Source organism: Danio rerio, chromosome 25 (genome assembly GCF_049306965.1).
Source record: "Danio rerio strain Tuebingen ecotype United States chromosome 25, GRCz12tu, whole genome shotgun sequence".
Classification (NCBI taxonomy): domain Eukaryota; kingdom Metazoa; phylum Chordata; class Actinopteri; order Cypriniformes; family Danionidae; genus Danio; species Danio rerio.
Window position 1 is genome coordinate 5108556 of NC_133200.1, and position 18945 is coordinate 5127500.

The following is an 18945-nucleotide window of genomic DNA, read 5'->3' on the forward strand; positions in this document are numbered from 1 at the left end:
CAGTCATAATGTGATGGTATTATGCATTGAATATTAATATCAATAAATAATAATCACATATTTGGAGTTTATTATTCATGACAATTTAGCTAAATGTTTGTATTACAGTAACTGTCATCAAAATAGTAATTAGCAAATATTAATCATACTTAACAATACTACAAATATTTAGTTAATTTTTTTAAAGAGTGAAATATAGCATGTACATGTTTTCATGAGATTCACCCATTTTATTCGGATTATTTCTAAATTATTGCATAATTATGTGCTGGTCCTTCTATATATATTACTCTTCATTGCATGAAGAGTGAAATCACAAATACCTAACATCTAATTTACTACTAAATAAGACTAAATGCTATCATTTTACATCGATTATACGATTCAAAGATACATTCTCAAGTTTGCCGAAGCAAACAGGCGATACGTTGCTCATAATAAGTGTTGTATATTGAATATTATACGCTATCTAAGGGGAGTGTGTGTGTATTGCGCTTGTGCCAGATCTGTTTTTGTGCTTGGATTGTAAAAATCATCGTCTATTTTTGGTGTGTGTTTTTTAATGCCACCTGCAGTCTAATTCCTTAAAGTACAGCGAAGGGAAGGAGGACAGATGGTGGAAGGAGAGAGTGAAAAACACACTTTAGTGTTACATAAACGACGAAAAACAAACGCACTTACAGCCGTGTGCACAACTGACCCTTCATACACACACACGATACACAAACACAAGTTCACAGCTGAGAAAACATGACGCAAATTAGAGGTACGGTTGAAAAAGACCATCTAAACAAGACTAAACCATCACAAATTAAAGCAAAACAAGGTAAAATAGTCATCACAATCATAAAAATAATCACAGATCTTAAGATATGTCGTAGCATTTGGAATGTTTAGGTAAAAACCAACACAAAAAGGCAAAACAAGGTCGTTAAGGTCCGATTCAAAGCAGGCATGAAACGCACTTCCATTTTAATACCATGTGCATTCATTTCGACAGTTAATAATAGTGTGTGAGGTAACCGGTCATAAGGGTTATACACGTGTTGACCTTGTAAAGTCCTACCTTTGACCTTTAAAAACAATAAATAAGAGCATCTGAACAGTTTTTATGGCGTAAAGCTCTCTTGAGATGTTGGACAGCACCATAAAACCCTCTGAACATCAAGATAATGGTTATTTAGCGTTGTTGTCATATTAATTAGTGACTTGTGACTGTACACGGACATCAAATGTTTGAGGCTAGTATAATTTTTGGTAATGTTTTTGTTTTGAAAAAAGTTAAATACTGCTGTTTTTGTAAATAATCATGTCTAAAAATGTGGTTTATTCTTGTGATGCATAGTTAAATTAGGCTTTTTATTCATTTTTTATTAATTAATTCTTTATTCGTTAATTTCAATACTTTTAGATCACCTTTAGATTACTTTTAGATTACTTTTGACTAATAAAGTATATTTCATAGGCGATATTGCCAAAGATATTCTTACAATCTAAATGATGCTTTTTGTTTGTTTTTTCTACTTTTGGTTTTATAATTAAAACTGTAATCAAAGTCAAATCATAAAACCAAAACTAGAAATGAAAAAGTAATCTAAAAGTAATCCAATTAGTAACCCATAATCTAAATTGCAATAGTAACTACATATTTTAGCATCTAATTTGTAAAGTTTAATCGACCCTTCATTGTGAAATTTTTCAATTCTTTTTAAAAGTCCTTTTTTTGGTCACTTTTAGATTACTTTTAGATTACTTTTGACTAATAAAGTAAAAATAATGTTTTGTAGGGCTATTCAATATTGTGGAAGGTATTATTAAAACCAAAATTATGTTTTACATTTTCTTTTTCTACTTTTGGTTTCAAATTCAAATCATAAAACCAAAACTAGAAATTAAAAAGTAATCTAAAAAGTAATCCAATTAGTAATCCATAATCTAGACTGCATTTTTATATACACATTTTATCATAAAATTTGTAATCTTATTCTGCCTATCACTGTGAAATCATTCTATTCTTTTTAAAAGTAATTTTGGTAACTTTTAGATTACTTTTGACTGATTAAGTATATTTTATATGCCTTGACAATATAGCCGAAGGTATTATTATGACCAAAATTATGTTTGCCATATTTTTTTCTACTTTTGGCTTTATAATTTAAATTATAATCAAATTCAAACCATAAAACACAAACTAGCAATGAGAAAGTAATCTAAAAGTAATCCAATTAGTAATCCATAATCTGTGAAATAATCTTTAAAGACCTTTTTTGTTCACTTTTAGATTACTTTCAGATTACTTTTGACTGATGTTTCCATTTTCTTTTTTCTAAACCCAAACTAGAAATGATTTAAATCAAAAGTAATCAAAAATTAATCTAGTTATTAATTAATAATCTAAATTGCAATGCTAACTACAAATTTGATCATGAAATTTGTCATCTTTAATCTGCGCATCTCTGTGAAGTCTTTCTATTCTTTTTAAAAGTCCTTTTTGGTAACTTTTAGATTACTTTTGACTTATAAAGTATATTATAAGGATAGTCGATATTGCAGAATGTATTATTACATTAAAAATTATGTTTTCTTTTTCTACTTTTGATTTTATAGTTTAAACTATAATCAAATTCAAATCATAAAACCCAAACTAGAAATAAGAAAGTAATCTAAATCTAATTAGTAATCCAAAATCTGTAAAATAACCTTTTTTGGTCACTTTTAGATTACTTTCGACTGATAAAGTACATTATAAGGCTAGGCGATATTCCCAAAGGTATTGTTAAAATCTAAATTATCTTTCCATTTTCTTTTTCTATATACAGTATTACTATAACCAAATTCAAATCTCAAAAGTAATTAAAAGTAATCCAGTTAGTAATCAATAATCGAGATTGCAATACTAACTACAAATTTTATCATGAAATTTGTCATCTTGAATCTGCTGTGTTTTCCATTTTCTTTTTCTACTTTTGGCTTTATAACTTAAACTGTAATCAAATTCAAATCATAAAACCAAAACTAGAAATTAAAAAGTAATCTAAAAGTAATCCAATTAGTAATCCATAATCTAGACTACATTTTTATTTACACATTTTAAATATGAAACTTGTCATCTTTAATCTGCGCATCACTGTGAAATCATTCTATTCTTTTTAAAAGTCCTTTTGGTCACTTTTAGATTAATTTTGACTAATAAAGTATATTTTATGGGGCTTTTCGACATTGCCAAAGGGTGTTATTACAACCAAAATGATGTTTTTCATTATATTCTTTTACTATAATTTAAATTATAATCAAATTTAAACCATAAAGTTATTTTTTGGTCATTTTTGATCAACTCTTGATGGGGAGAAAATACAAATTAAAACAAACAAATTAAATAAACATGCTAACCTCAAACGCTCTAGGTTGTGTACATTCAGTTGCAGGTAAATATTAACCAGACGAGTTTATAAAAGTCAGTGTACTGAGGCTAAAACTGGGAAAGGGGACAGAGGTATTAGAGGCTGAAATTTTGGTCAGGAATCGTTTGGCAGTATGAAACAGATTCGAATGTTTGTCAGCACGGGCCAAAAACACTCTTGATTGCACACACAGACCAGCTTATCTCGCTCCAGCTGACAGCACGTATTGTGAGCGAGAACATTGTCTTTTGACTCAACACAACAGGCTGCAAATCGATCTGCGAGAAGCAAAAAACAAAAAGTAAATGAGAACCACGACCTGAGAGCGTTCGGGAGTTTTTGTTCGTTAAGTTTGGTAGTGCACAAAAAAAGCTCACAATTCCAACACTAATACATTACAGGTCCGGCTCAAACGGTGTGTAAACTGGCATACTAACTCTTCCAGATGCCAACAACATAAACAGAAGGAACGGGGAGGTGTGCAAATAAGCCATCGTATAACAAAACGTTAAAAAAAAAAACGTAATCGCTTCGTAATATCATCTGCATATATACAGTACACAGTAATCAACAAAGATCACACAAACAATCAGACACTGATAAAACTATCCATACAAATATATAGTGAGATATACTATAAGTGTGTTTACGTCGATATAATCAGGATTATCAATAAATATTCGGACTTCGGCCCAAAATCTGGAACGTGTGCTTATTAGCTTCTTGATAAAATTGGAATGACTATTAAAAAGCCGTCAGAAAAACAATGATACAGCTAATGCATTAATATTCATCATCTGTAGCTCCGCCCATCGTAGATGTACAGGACAGGCATTACAATCGATATGCTTGTTACTTTGGCGTTTTAAGTTTTATCTGACAAAACTGCTTAAGGGGGGAAAACTTTTTCACGCTAGCATATTAATTGGAATATTTAACTAGTTGAGTCGTGTTTTCAGTGGGTGAGACATAATATAAACACATTTGATTTGCTGATGAATATTAATTAGGTGACATGGTATTTGGGAAAGCATCTTAAGATACAGTTATTGTTTTGCTTTATTTTCTTAATATTTTAAATGAGCTTTTATTTAAACAGATGTGGGGGGTGAAAGCGTTTTCACGCTAGCATATTAATTGGAATATTTAACTAGTTGATTTGGGTTTTCAGTGGGTGGGACACAATATGAACACATCTGATATGCTCATGAATATTAATTAGGTGACATGATATTTGGGTAAGCATCTAAGATACAGAGTTACTGTTTTGCTTTATTTTCTTAATATTTTAAATGAGTTTTTATTTAAACAGATGTGGGGGGTGAAAACCTTTTCACGCATATTAATTGGAATATTTAACTAGTTGAGTTGGGTTTTCAGTGAGTGGGACACAATATGAACACATCTGATATGCTCATGAATATTAATAAGGTGACATAATAGTTGGGAAAGCATCTAAGATACAGTTATTGTTTTGCTTTATTTTCTTAATATTTTAAATGAGCTTTTATTTAAACAGATGTAAAGGGGGTGAAAACTTTTTCACGCTAGCATATTAATTGGAATATTTAACTAGTTGAGTTGGGTTTTCAGTGAGTGGGACACAATATGAACACATCTGATATGCTCATGAATATTAATTAGATTACATAAGTTACAGAGTTATTGTTTTAGTGTATTTAACTCTTTTATTTCATATTTGTTGTTTTTGTTTTGAATATTTTGAAAAAAAATTGTGTTTGAATTTGCATATTCATTTTACAGTCATGATAGTTATAAATATTCATGTACTTTCTATTAATTTGATATATAATTATATAAATAAACCTTTTAAATAGACGTTTTAGATTAGATTTATTTAAAGATAACAACGCCTACACATTAGATTAGCTTTGGAAACTACAGCATAGTCTCTATGACATTACATACGTGTCCCAGCCTAAATAAGGTACAAAAAATCTACTTTGCATATCTAATTTTTAATTAAACTTCAAACCCCCCTATTAAAGTGATTTAAATGAGGTTTTATCTCATATTTAATGCTATTTTTCATTCAGATTTGAGCCCAAAAATGTACTGTGGCCATGCGGAACCAATCTCTTAATCCGTAATGATTATCTCCCAAAGTGTGGGAACTTTCCGGAAGTTTTAATGGCCACTACTTGCAGGCATTTGCATTTGGATTCAGTCAATTTAAGAGATGCTTTCAAGTCTAATTCACATCTTAGTTCACTGATACGTCTCCCCTCAGCTTTATTAATCAAATTAACCTCTGAAGCCGACGTGTCATTTTGAAACACGAGCCTCGTTCAGGCGTAACGATATGCTGTTCTCAGGTCAGAAACTTTGGACTTTAATACACTCAAGGATGTGTGTCTTTTCCACACTTTTCCTCAAAGTCGTTCGACGCCCAGAGGAAAGGCATTCGGAGTTGGCCGTAATACAGACAAAAACAGCGCCCTACAGAGGGCAAGCTAATCAACATTACATGCCCTGTTCTTCCAGGAAATTAGCAATTAAAAAGAGCTTGATATTTTAGTCCATAATTAACAAGAGCACGAGTTACGATTGATCGCTGATTTTACGCTTTAAATGTCGTGAGATGCCCAATGATCGGACAATGGCTCGAGATTTAACACTCATAAAAGGATATCACTTCGCCTCAGCGTGAGACGGTACGAGACACAAATAAAACAGGCAGCTTGGCAAACACAATCTCACTTTACGCTCAGTATTAAAACCACCACATTCAGATAAAAATACACGGCGCTTTGAACAAAAACGGCACGACAACAACGATTAAAATCAGTCAGACTGGTCCACGCTTTGATCCTTCTGTGAGACGGGGGAGGGGCGGGAAACCGACTGGTGCAATGCATGATGGGAGGCAGTGGGTGTGATTGGTTAGTTGTTTCGTTTGGGTAGATGACTCAAGATGAATTCACCCACTCCGAGGAAATAGACCACCTGAGCGATGCCGAAGAGCGGCGCGATGACCAGCGCTCGACAGTACGCCCCCTTCAGGAATGCAGCGGGACCTTCGTTGCGTAAAATCTTCCTGTGATCAGATGGGAGAAAAAGAAATCAACATTTAACTTAAACCAATGGCACAAAACAACAATGCCAGCGACTCGCGACTCTGACTATCCGCTTCGGTGGTTCAAAATATACAACGATGCACACAAACTAATAAGCCCAAGTTTAATCTCTGTGTAATTTTGGAGACCTCCACTCAGAGACCATTTTTCAAGTTCAGTCGTAGCCTGTATTTATTTTCAATGTTTTAATGATAAGTTTAATCTGGTGCCATTAAATTAATCCGCTGCATCTGACGTTATTGCTGTGTCTTTAATATAATGTAATCACCCTAGAGGTCACAATCCAATGGATAAAAAAAAATCAAAAGGCTGATGGCATTTCATTTACATGTTGTATTTTTTAATGTAAATATTAATCTTCTCTAGGTTCTTATAGTTTATTAAATTTCAGAACCGCAAATTTTTCACGATTGTTTTTGTGATTTTTTTTACATTTTTATCGCAAAAAAAATCACAAAAAAAATTATTACAAAAAACTAGAGGGGCAGATAATATATTATATATTATCACGATAAATAATGTCAACTTTTCTGTAAATGTAATAAATTTTTTTATACAGTATGGGAATGACTATTAACTTTTTTATACTGAAAAATTTACTTGTATGTGTGATTATTATCTTTTTTTTTTTACCTATAAGTGTGTTATTGTTCAAGCTATTTATTATGTTTAAAGTGGCTGACAATAATAAATATTCATAATAACAAGAATCAATCTGTAGTTTTGTAGTAAGCTGTAGCCGCTTATTTGGGCCTACTGTGTATTTCAATACCAGTCATTATGGTGGTACTTGGAGAGACAATTTTTTCTGAAGTGGTACTTGGTGAAAAAAGTTTGAGAACCACTGCTCTAGAGTTAAACAAGTTTAAACCCATTTAGCAGAGCTCTGGGTCTGGCTCGTGGACTTTTAGCTCAGCTTAGCATAAATCTTGAATCAGATTAGCATGTAGCATCTCGTTCAAAAATTTCCAAAAAGAGTCGAGTTAAAATAGGTAATCAAAAAAATGTTTGGACATTTTTAGCGAAATGCTAATGGTCTAATCGGATTCAATAGTCTATGCTAAGCTAAGCTAAAAGTGCTTCCAACAGATGAATGGATTCAAAAATGGTGAAACCGTCACTTCTGTAGTTACATCGTATACTAAAACTGATGGAAAAATAAATGCTGATATTTTCTAGATCGATATGAATAGGAACTATACTACCATTCTGGCGTAATAATCAAGAAACTTTGCTGCCGGACCATGGTTGAAGGAAGTGCAATTATATAACGCAGCGATGTTAACTTTATATCTAGCTCAGTATTTTCAGCCACAAAAATTAGCTTTTTGAAAATCATTCATTCATTTTCCTTCAGCTTACTGCCTTATTTATCAGTGATCACCACAGCGGAATGAATCGCTAATTTATCCATTCATTCATTCATTTTGTTTTTAGCTTTGTCCCTTTAATAATCAGGGGTCACCACAGCGGAATGAACCACCAACTATTATGGCATATGTTTTAAGCAGCAGATGCCCATCCAGCCGCAACCCAGTACTGGGAAAAACTCATACACTCTCACATTCACACACAGACATACACTATGGCCAATTTACTTCATCCAATTCACCTATAGCGCATGTGTTTGGACTGTGGGGGAATCCGCAGGAAACCCACACCAACACGTGGAGAACATGCAAACTCAACACAGAAATGCCAACCGACCCACAGGAACTTGAACCAGTGACCTTCTTGCTGTGAAGCACCAGTGCTAACCACTGAGCCACTGTGCCACATCTTTTTAAAATGAGAAAAGCGTACTATGTAAAACTAAACTGTAGCATAATAGGAGCAGCTTAATAAAGCAAGGTCACCTGATGAACTCCCCGGCCAATAAAAATGATCTCACCTGATACAGTCCGTCACCCCACTGTAAGAGTCCTCTTCACTGCCTCGTGTTAGCGACTGGAGTCTGGTCTTTATCACTGAAACACACACAAGAGGTTCAACGTTCACTTACGAAAGTGCACAGATGTGGCTTTTTGCATTGCACAACAGTTCTTGCAAACACATACAGTAGGCTGCTTTCCAGACGCTAGCGAGCTGCTTCACTGCATACTGCCTGCTTAGCATCCTGACAGAGACCAAACGTGACTGTTTTGGCAACCTGCAATTGGTCTAAATAGAGTTTAAGTATCTAATTAATTAAGAGAGATTAGCCTGTGTATCCAGCCTGATCTCACGAGAAAACGTAAGTATTTTACGTTTTGGCAGTTTAGTGGCTAATTCGTGCGAATTCGTACGAGTTCAGTCGTAAGAAAATGTACGATTTTAAAAAGGAGGCGTGGCACCTAACCCCACCCCTAAACCCAACCGTCATTGGGGGATACACAAATCGTACTAAAATGTACGACTTAGATCGTGCGAATTTGTACGAATTAGCCACTAAATGAAAAAGTTACAAATTGCCGTGAGATTGTGTTGGTGTATCACATGTGAATTTGAAGATACAAAAAACTTAAAAACAAATATTTAATATTCATTGTTCAAATAAAAATGCTAAATAATATTCAGTATTCTGTACTTTTATGTTTCATTAATTAACTATATGACAAAACTGATATTCAGCATTATGTACTTTTATTTAGTTGGTTAAAAAAGAGATCAGCATGTGTATCATACGTGGATATAAAGACACAAAAATTGAAAACATACAGTTGAAGTCAGAATTATTAGCCCCCCTTTGAATTTTTCTTTTTTTCAAATATTTCTCAAATGATGTTTAACAGAGCAAGCAAATCGTCACAGTATGTCTGATAATATTTTTTCTTCTGGAGAAAATCTTATTTGTATTATTTTGGCTAGAATAAAAGCCGTTATTAATTTTTTAAACACCATTTTAAAGACGATATTATTTGCCCCTTTAAGCTATATTTTTTCTGATAGTCTTCAGAACAAGCCATCGTTATACAATAACTTGCCTAATTACCCTAACCTGCCTAGTTAACCTTATTAACCTAGTTAAGCCTTTAAATGTCACTTTAAGCTGTATAGATGTGTGTTGAAAAATATCTAGTCAAATATTAATTACTGTCATCATGACAAAGATAAAATAAATCAGTTTTTAGAGTTGAGTTATTAAAACTATAATGTTTAGAAATGTGTTGAGAAAATCTTCTCTCCGTTAAACAGAAATAAACAATGGGGCTAATAATTCAGAGGGGCTAATAATTCTGACTTCAACTGTATTTAATGTGCAGAATTTAAATAAAAATACTAAATAATATTCAATATTAACATTCGATGTAATATACTATTGAAAAACATTCTATGTGTAATATTTAGTGTTCAATATATATGTTTTAATTATTACAATGTCAAATGTCCATTAATGTTATTGCTATTGGTAATACTGTTATACAAATATTCATAAATAAAAAGAGACAAAAATGTAAACATATTCAACTTTTAGTTTACAAAAAGAGATTAAACAACTATTGAAAATATTAATTATGAAATATTCAGCAATACAAAACGAATATAAAGATTATTTCTAAAACCTATAAAGGAAAAACACAAAAAAAATGCTTGTTTATAAATGATATTGATATTTTCAATTAGGCATGGGACGATAACCAGTTTCAATGTTTACTGTGGTTTGGAAAAGTCTGTTAAAATTCCCTGCGGTATGTGTACTTTTATGATTTCAAGTGAAGTTTATTTATAAATTAATTTGGAGAGGATCATGTGCTTATGATTGCTTACAGCCGGTTCTGCATTATTCAATTTATGAATAACCAATCAGACGATTCCTAAGCCACTATAAATACCCTGAGTTCCATATGACAGCCATCTTCGTTTTGAAGAATCTCCCCTTCCACCCCTACTCCCCCTCCTTCCCTATATATTATATATATATATATATATATATATATATATATATATATATATATATATATATATATATATCCCATATATCTATATTTTTCAGGATACTAGTATTCCACTTAAAGTGACATTTAAAGTGTTAATTAGGCAGGGTAGGGTAACTAGGCAAGTCATTGTATAACAGTTGTTTGTTCTGTAAACAATGGAAAACAAATCTTGCTTAAGGCAGCTAATAATATTGACCTTAAAATGATTAAAAAATAAATAAAAAAAAACTGCTTTTATTCTAGCCGAAATAAAACAAATAAGACTTTTTCCAGAAGAGAATAAAAATATTATAGGAAATACTGTGAAACATTATAATTTATTATATAGTTTATATGAGGGCGAATAATTCTGACTTCAGCTGTATATTATGTGATAATGAGGAGTAACGCACCATCTACAGGGTTAACAGCGACTGCAGCTGTGCTTCCTGCAATGCAGCCTGAGATGAAGGAGACGTAGAAAGGCGCAGGACCATCTCCTCCTTTCTTCCCCAGATTATTCAGATTAGCAAACAGGGGGAAATAAATGATAGAGAACGGGACGTCCCTGAAAAGAGAGGAAACACAAACGTGAAATATAAGCGCTCGTTCTGCCAGTATCAGTGAATGGTTATTGTGTGATACAGTGTCATCCGCTAACATTGGTTAATATGAGCAAAGAAGGCTGTGAAAAATGTATTTATTGTTTAAAGGAACACAACACTTTTTTAAATAGGCTCATTTTACAACAGCTAAACTATTAAGTTCCACCTATTTTGAATCTATTCAGAAGACTTTTAGCTTAGCTTAGCATAAATCATTGAATCGGATTAGACCATTAGCATCTCGCAAAAATTCAAAGCAGTTTCGATAATTTTCCTATTTAAAGCTCAACTCTAATTCGAAAGTTATTAAAGCTCTTTTAAATTTTTTTTAACAATATGCTAATGGTCTAATTCAGTTCAATGGATGTTTCCCAGTACTGGGTTGCAGCTAGAAGGGCATCCGCTGTGATAAACATATGCTGGATAAGTTGGCATTCTGCTATAGTGACCCCTGATTAATAACTTTCAACGTGTAATATAGAGTATTCCAAATATCACAATTACAATGTTAAATTTTCCTTAATATTATTGCTATTTTTAATACTACTAGACACATATTCAAAAATAAGAGAGATAAAATGTAAACTATTCAGTTAAAAAAAGAAATTAAACAATTATTGAAAATATTAAATATGTAGACTCTTCAAAAAAGAGTTTTGATCATTTTTCTATTTAAAGCTTGCCTTTTAAATAAAAAAAAATAGCAAAATTTTTTTGAGCGAGATGCTAATGGTCTAATCCGATTAAATGATCTATGCTAAGCTAAGCTAAAAGCAGTTCCCGCTAGACCCGGAGATCAGCTGAATGGATTCAAAAATGGTAAAACTCAACCGTTGAACTCTAGAGAGATATAAATACTTTTTGATCTTTTGCCAAAGACCTTACCAAAAAATCTAAGAGTTTTTGGATGCAAGTAGAGGATGAGTATAGCGAAAAGTTCTATACAAGTGACTTGAATTTAATTATTGTCACCCATGTGTACAAAAAAAAGTTAAATAGTTATGGGAATATGCTTCAAAAATATTTGGCCAATATGAATTCATAGCAGTGCCAATAATTCTGCACACGCACACACGCGCACACACACACACACACACACACACACACACACACACACACACACACACACACACACATTTAACGAAGATATTTAATTTTATATACTGTATATAAAGCGATGCTCTTTTTGCAATTGTTTGTTCTCAACAAGAGTTTTTTCAGAATAATACAAAACGATCAAAAAATTAAACAATAAAGACGTTTTTTAATTTTTTTTTATTGCTTTTGTACAGAATATTATAATATATCAATTTTCTTTACAAACTAATGGTTACATACCAATTTACAGCTGAAGTCAGAATTAATAGCCCCCTGAATTATTCGCCCCCCTGTTTATTTTTTTCCTCAATTTCTGTTAAACGGAGAGCAGATTTTTTTCAACACATTTCTAAGCATAATAGTTTTAATAACTCATCTCTATTAACTGATTTATTTTATCTTTGCCATGATGACAGTAAATAATATTAGACTAGATATTCTTCAAGACACTTCTATACAGCTTAAAGTGACATTTACAGGCTTAACTAGATTAATTAGGGTAACTAGGCAGGTTAGGGTAATTAGGCAAGTTATTGTACAACGATGGTTTATTCTGTAGACTATCAAAAGAATATATAGCTTAAAGGGGCTAATAATATTGACCTTAAAATCGCTTTAAAAAAATTTTAAGCTGCTTTTATTCTTGCCGAAAAAAAAAGAAATAAGATTTTCTCCAGAAGGAAAAATATTATAGGAAATACTGTGAAAATTTCCCTGCTCTCTTAAACATCATTTGGGAAATATTTGAAAAAATATATATATTCAAAGGTGGACAAACAATTCTGACTTCAGCTGTAAATGGAAAGTTTTGCAGTAACAAAAACAAGCTGTGATGTCCGAATAAATATTACATTGAAAAAAGTATATAAAATAAATAGAAATATTGTATTTGCCAACAAGAAGTTTTGGTCTTTGTTCAGTTTTGGCAGTGTGTGTTTTGCTAACCTGAGCAGTGTGGCCCCCAGGCCCTTGTAGAGCCCCGCGATGCCCTTCTCCTTCAGCAGTTGTCTGGTGAGTTGCATAGCAGTGGGGGACTTCATCTCCACGGGGCCCCCTGGGGTCACAGCCTGAGGCATGAGCTTCCTCTGAGCCGCTGCACACGAAACACATCAGAAATACAGTTGAAGTCAGAATTATTTGCCCTCCTGTGAATTTTTGTTTCTTTTTCATATATTACCCAAATGATATTTAACAGATTCAGGAATTTTTCACAGTATTTCTTATAATATTTTTTCTTCTGGAGAAAGTTTTATTTGTTTTATTTCGGCTACAAAAAAATGCAGTTTTAGGTCAATATTATTACCCCCTTCAAGCTATATTTGTTTTTAATAGTCTACTACAGAACAAACCACTGTTATAAAATGACTTGCCTAATTACCCTAACCTGCCTAAATGTCACTTTAAGCTGTATAGAAGTGTCTTGAAAAATATCTAGTCAAATATTATTTACTGTCATCATGGCAAAGATAAAATAAATCAGTTATTAAAGATGAGTTATTAAACTATTATGTTCAGAAATGTGTTGATAAAGAATCTTCTCTCTGTTAAACAGAAATTGAGGGAAAAAATATACATGGGGCAAATCTCACAGACTGGCAAATATAAAAAGATTACTGATTAAATATTTAATAATACAAAATATTTAATTCGCTGAAAAATACAGAATGAATAATAACCACTATATTAAATAATATTCATTAATGCCTGACAACGGCCTATTTTTATTCAGATAATATTATGCAGAATAATAATGGTCAGTATTTAAAGAAAATGGAATTTTTAAAAATTAATTATATATAAATTAATTCTTAATTAAAACGTAATTAATAAATCAAACATAATCAAACTGGAAATGTATATTAAACATTGCAATATTTAATACAAGAAAATACATATTTAATTCAATTAATCATTTTCTTGTCAGCTTAGTCCCTTTTTTAATCTGGGGTCGCCACAGCGGAATGAACCGCCAACTTATCCAGCACGTTTTTACGCAGCGGATGCCCTTCCAGCCGCAACCCGTCTCTGGGAATACATATTTAATAATATTTAAAATTATATTCAGTTCTGCTGATGGTGACTTAATATTAGTATTTATATAAAGTATTTATATCTATATCTAATTTACATAATTTACAAATTGTTCATTTAAAAATATATATTTTTTTAAAAGTATGTTGTTTTTTAAAGGGACAGTTCACCCAAAAATAAAAATGGTGTCTCCCTCAATTCTTTTGAAACCTTTATAAGTTTAGTTCCTTTGTTGAACACAAAATATGATATTTTGAAAAACCTGAAAACCTGTAACCATTGACTATTAGGAAAAACAAATACTATGGAAGTCAATGGTTACAGGTTTTTAGCATTTTTCAAAACACCTCTTTTGTCTTTAGCATAAAAAAGAGACTCATAAATGTTTAAAACAAGTAAAAAGTAGCTAAATAATGACATAAATTTCATTTTTAGGAGAAGTAGCCCTTTTTTAAAAAGCTATATTTAATATTTATGTTTTAAAAATGTTTTTAAAATATTAAAAAAACCTACATATTTATTACACTGAACACATTATACTCAGGTGTACAAAATAATATATATGCTGACATAATATTCCTCACAGAAACTTATTGCACTTTTTATTACATTAACATTCATCAAAGAATTGTATTGCTCTACGACTAAAAATGAAATTGTCAAATGTGAACACAAGGTGGCAGTGCTTCATTCCTCTTCTCTGCCCTGATCTCTCACTTCTCCCCTCGCTCCTTCCTCTTTTCTGCAGATATTCTTACCGATTCTTCCGGCGTCTTGCAGCTGAATCTTCAGCATCTCCATCGGTGTCGTAACGATGACCTGCAACACAAAAACAAGCTTAACCTCACAAACCTGAAGGAATGAGAACGAGATCATTTAAAGGGCCACGCACACATATTTACATCAACCTAAAGCTGCTGTGAATGGTCAAACTGGTTACAAACACACACTCTTAATGATTTTACACTGGTGTAAATGTAGTTAAACCTATCAAAGCCTCGTCTGAAAGCCTGTCATTTTTGCTACGACTATTTTAAAAAGGAGCCACCGCATATAAAAACATACAATTAGCACATCCTCCTACGTGCTGTGGTTCAGGTGGGTTCACAAAGCAGTATACGAGACCCATTTCACATCCGTAATGTGTCAAACTGAGGTGTTTTTACCACGCTTTATAGGTCGATGCTTTTCTAGGTGTTTTTAGAAGATTGCTAAGATATTTGAGTGTTTTAGCATGTCTGAATGGTGTTTGGGGGCGTCACGGTGGCACAGTGGGTAGCACGATCGCCAAACAGCAAGAGGGTCGCTGATTTGAGCCTCGGCTGAGTAAGTAGGCATTTTTGTGTGGTACGTTCTCCTCGTGTTGGTGTGGGTTTCCTCTGGGTGCTCTGGTTTCCCTCACAGTCCAAACACATGCGCTATAGGGGAATTGGGTAAGCTAAATTGTCCGTAGTGTAAGTGTGTGAATGAGAGTGTATGGGTGTTTCCCAGAACTAGGTTGTGGCTGGAAGGGTATCCGCTGTGTAAAACATATGCTGGATAAGTTGGCGGTTCATTCCGCTGTGGTGAGCCCAGATTAATAAAGGGTCTAAGCTGAAGGAAAATGAATGAATGAAGTTTGAGTATTTTTGCTACTTTTATAAGTGGTTGCTAACTAGCTATGAGTGTTTTTGCTATAGTAGTTTCTTTAGTGGTTGCTAAGACATTGCTAGGTGGTTGTCATTTTTTTACTAGCTTTTTTAGTGGTGGCTAAGGCGTTGCTATGGTGTTGCTTAGTGTTTTTACTACTTTTGAAGTCGCTAAGGTGTTGATGTGAGTGATTTTGCTAGTTTAATTAGTGGTTGCTATGGTGTTGTGTGTGAGTTTAGGGGTTGCTAAGGCGTTATGAGTAGTTTAACTAGCTTTAGTAGTGGTTGAAAACTCATTGCTGCGGCATTGTGAGTGTTTTTACTACTTTAGTTGTTGCTAAGGTGTTGCTATGTTGTTGTGAGTGTTTTATTAGTTTCTTTAGTGGTTGCAAAAGCGTTGCTAAGATGTTGTGTTTTACTAGTTTTTTACTGGTTGCTAAGGTGTTGCTATGGTGTTGTGAGTCTTTTTACTAGTTTCTTAAGTGGTTTCAAAAGCGTTGCTAAGGTGTTGTGTTTTACTAGTTTTTTACTGGTTGCTAAGGTGTTGCTATGGTGTTGTGAGTCTTTTTACTAGTTTCTTTAGTGGTTGCAAAAGCGTTGCTAAGGTGTTGTGTTTTACTAGTTTTTTACTGGTTGCTAAGGTGTTGCTATGGTGTTGCGAGTCTTTTTACTAGTTTCTTAGTAGTTGCTATGGTGTTGTGAGTCTTTTTACTAGTTTCTTTAGTAGTTGCTAAGGTGTTGCTATGCAGTTGTGGGTGTTTTATTAGATTCTTTAGTGCCTGTTGAGGTGTTGATATGGTGCTGTAGATGTTTTACTATTTTAAGGCCTACTACGGTGTTGATATGGTGTTGTGACTGTTTTACTACTTTACTGGTTGTTAAGGTGTAGCTATGGTGTTGTAAATGTTTTACTACTTTAGTGGTTGCTAAGGTGTTGTGACTTATTTTCTAGTTTTTTTGTGTGGTTGCGAAGGTGTTCTTATGGTGTTGTGGGTGTTTTTACTAGTTGTTTCAGTGGTTGCTATGGTGCTTCTAAGGTGCTGTGAGTGTCTTTACTAGTTTTTAGTGGTTGCTAAGGCATCGCTATGTTGTTTTGAGCCTTTTGCTAGTTTTTTTTTTCAGTGGTTGCTAAGGCATCGCTATGGTGTTGTGAGCATTTTACTACTTTTTCAGTGGTTGCTAAGGTGTTGCTATGGTGTTGTGAGTCTTTTTACTAGTTTTTAATAGTTGCTATGGTGTTGCTATGGTGTTGTGGGTGTTTTATTAGATTCTTTAGTGCCTGTTGAGGTGTTGATATGGTGCTGTAGATGTTTTACAATTTTAAGGCCTACAACGGTGTTGATATGGTGTTGTGACTGTTTTACTACTTTACTGGTTGTTAAGGTGTTGCTATGGGGTTGTGAGTCATTTTACTAGTTTTCTTAGTGGTTGCTAAGGTGTTGCTATGGTGTTGTAAATGTTTTACTACTTTAGTGGTTGCTAAGGTGTTGTGACTTATTTTCTAGTTTTTTGTGTGGTCGCGAAGGTGTTCCTATGGTGTTGTGGGTGTTTTTAATAGGTGTTTCAGTGGTTGCTATGGTGTTTCTAATGTGCTGTTAGTGTTTTTACTAGTTTTTAGTGGTTGCTTAGGCATCGCTATGGTGTTGTGAGCATTTTACTACTTTTTCAGTGGTTGCTAAGGTGTTGCTATGGTGTTGTGAGTGATTTCACTTGATTATTGGTTGCTAAGGTGTTGTTATTGTGTTGTGACCCTGCTTATAAAACTGCTTTAATCAGCCTAGGCTGGTTGGCTGGTTTAGCTGGTTGACCAGCCTGGTTTTAGAGGGCTTAGATAGTCAGGCTGAAAAATAACCAGCTAAAACCAGCTTGTCCACCCTGGTTTAAGCTGGACATAGCTGGTTTCGGCTGGCCTCACAGCCAGGCTAGGCTGGTCAAGCTGGTTTTAGATGGTCATCTCCTAGCCTGACCAGCTAAGGCCAGGCTGGAAATTGCCAAAACCCCTCTAAAACCAGGCTGGTCCACCAGCCAACCAGCCTTGGCTGATTTAAGCTGTTTTTTCAGCAGGGGACTGTTTTTACTAGTTTCTTTAGTGGTTGCTAAGGGGTCATGAGTAATTTTCCTGAATTGTCCAGGTGGTTTTCTGTTGTTTAACGAATGTAATCTTATGGAGGCTCATGGAGTGGAGTGAAGTGTAGTTTAGCATGAACATGCAGCACTGTCGACAGACAAAGACACATTTATGTGTGCTAGCGCTGCTGTCACCAGAGACCCAATTACACGTTTCATCAGATCCGAAGGGGTTTGTACAGGTCTGCGGCTCATCTCCTCTGCTCTCCACTAACCTGACTCGGCACTAGTTGATGGGATTACTTGCGTGAGATGCCGGTAGTTAGAAAGAGCATGTCAATCTTAATCAAGAGTCTGCTGTAATCCCATCATTTAATCCCGCATGCCTGTAAAGCTGCTCAATGACAACAGGAAGCTGATCATCTCCGAGAGGTCACATGACCGGATCACTACAACTCAATCAGTTAAAACCGTCAATAGTGGAAGTCATTTAAGTGGTTTAGCTGACGTTCATTCATCCATCTGAATGGCTGATTAGAATACAATTATTCAGTCATACGTATGTAAACGGATAGATTTTAATAATAATAATTATAAATATACAGTCTATCTACACAATTTCCAAGTCCTAAAAAGCTGTATGGATTTGTCCAGATGCTTTGAGTCTGTTGATTTGAGTGTGGTATTGTGGAAGAACACACACATTAAGCAGGCGAGCGTCATTACACGGCTCGGCTGCTGTATAATGCGAGAGCTGATGTGTATGAGCACCTGCTTCAGGTGAAAGGCTGTTAGTGGCGGATCAGGCGGTGTGTGGATAATGTGGATGTGTTTACGGCACTAATGCATCTGTGTTTTGTCTCTTCAGCCATTACAGACACAATGATCTGTGTGCTGCTGAATCGTCTGTTAGCAGAGGCTCAAGCATCACGTGCGTGTGTGTGTGTGTGTGTGTGTGTGTCTCTGTGTATTTGTGTGTGTCTGTGTCTGTGTGTGTGTGTGTGTGTGTGTGTGCGTGTGTGTGTGTGTGTTTGCGCACTGACCTGACAGGTTCCTGCACCGCAGCCAGCCAGCATCTCTTTCAGGAGAGTGAGTTTCTGCCTGAGGAAGAACAGAAGAGT

At 34.1% G+C, this 18945-nt stretch overlaps 1 protein-coding gene across 7 annotated transcripts in view; it reads right to left on the minus strand.

Moving 5' to 3' along the window:
• Window positions 1-1356: 1356 nt before the first annotated feature.
• The window catches only part of slc25a22a (solute carrier family 25 member 22a), a 46094-nt gene continuing 28505 nt past the window's right edge, over window positions 1357-18945 (minus strand). For 2 of the 7 annotated variants that reach the window (XM_001922037.7, XM_073942622.1), the window contains 6 exons: window positions 18868-18925; window positions 14888-14948; window positions 13044-13191; window positions 10809-10963; window positions 8391-8466; window positions 1357-6459 (listed from right to left, as the gene is read on the minus strand). In XM_001922037.7, the coding sequence (XP_001922072.1) occupies window positions 6306-6459; window positions 8391-8466; window positions 10809-10963; window positions 13044-13191; window positions 14888-14948; window positions 18868-18925 (652 nt within the window). In that variant the 3' untranslated portion in view covers window positions 1357-6305. Of the gene's footprint in view, window positions 6460-8390; window positions 8467-10808; window positions 10964-13043; window positions 13192-14887; window positions 14949-16716; window positions 17570-17783; window positions 18926-18945 lie in introns of those variants that run through there. The other 5 variants (XR_012400127.1, XR_012400129.1, XR_012400128.1 and 2 more) reach the window with 5 other exon arrangements.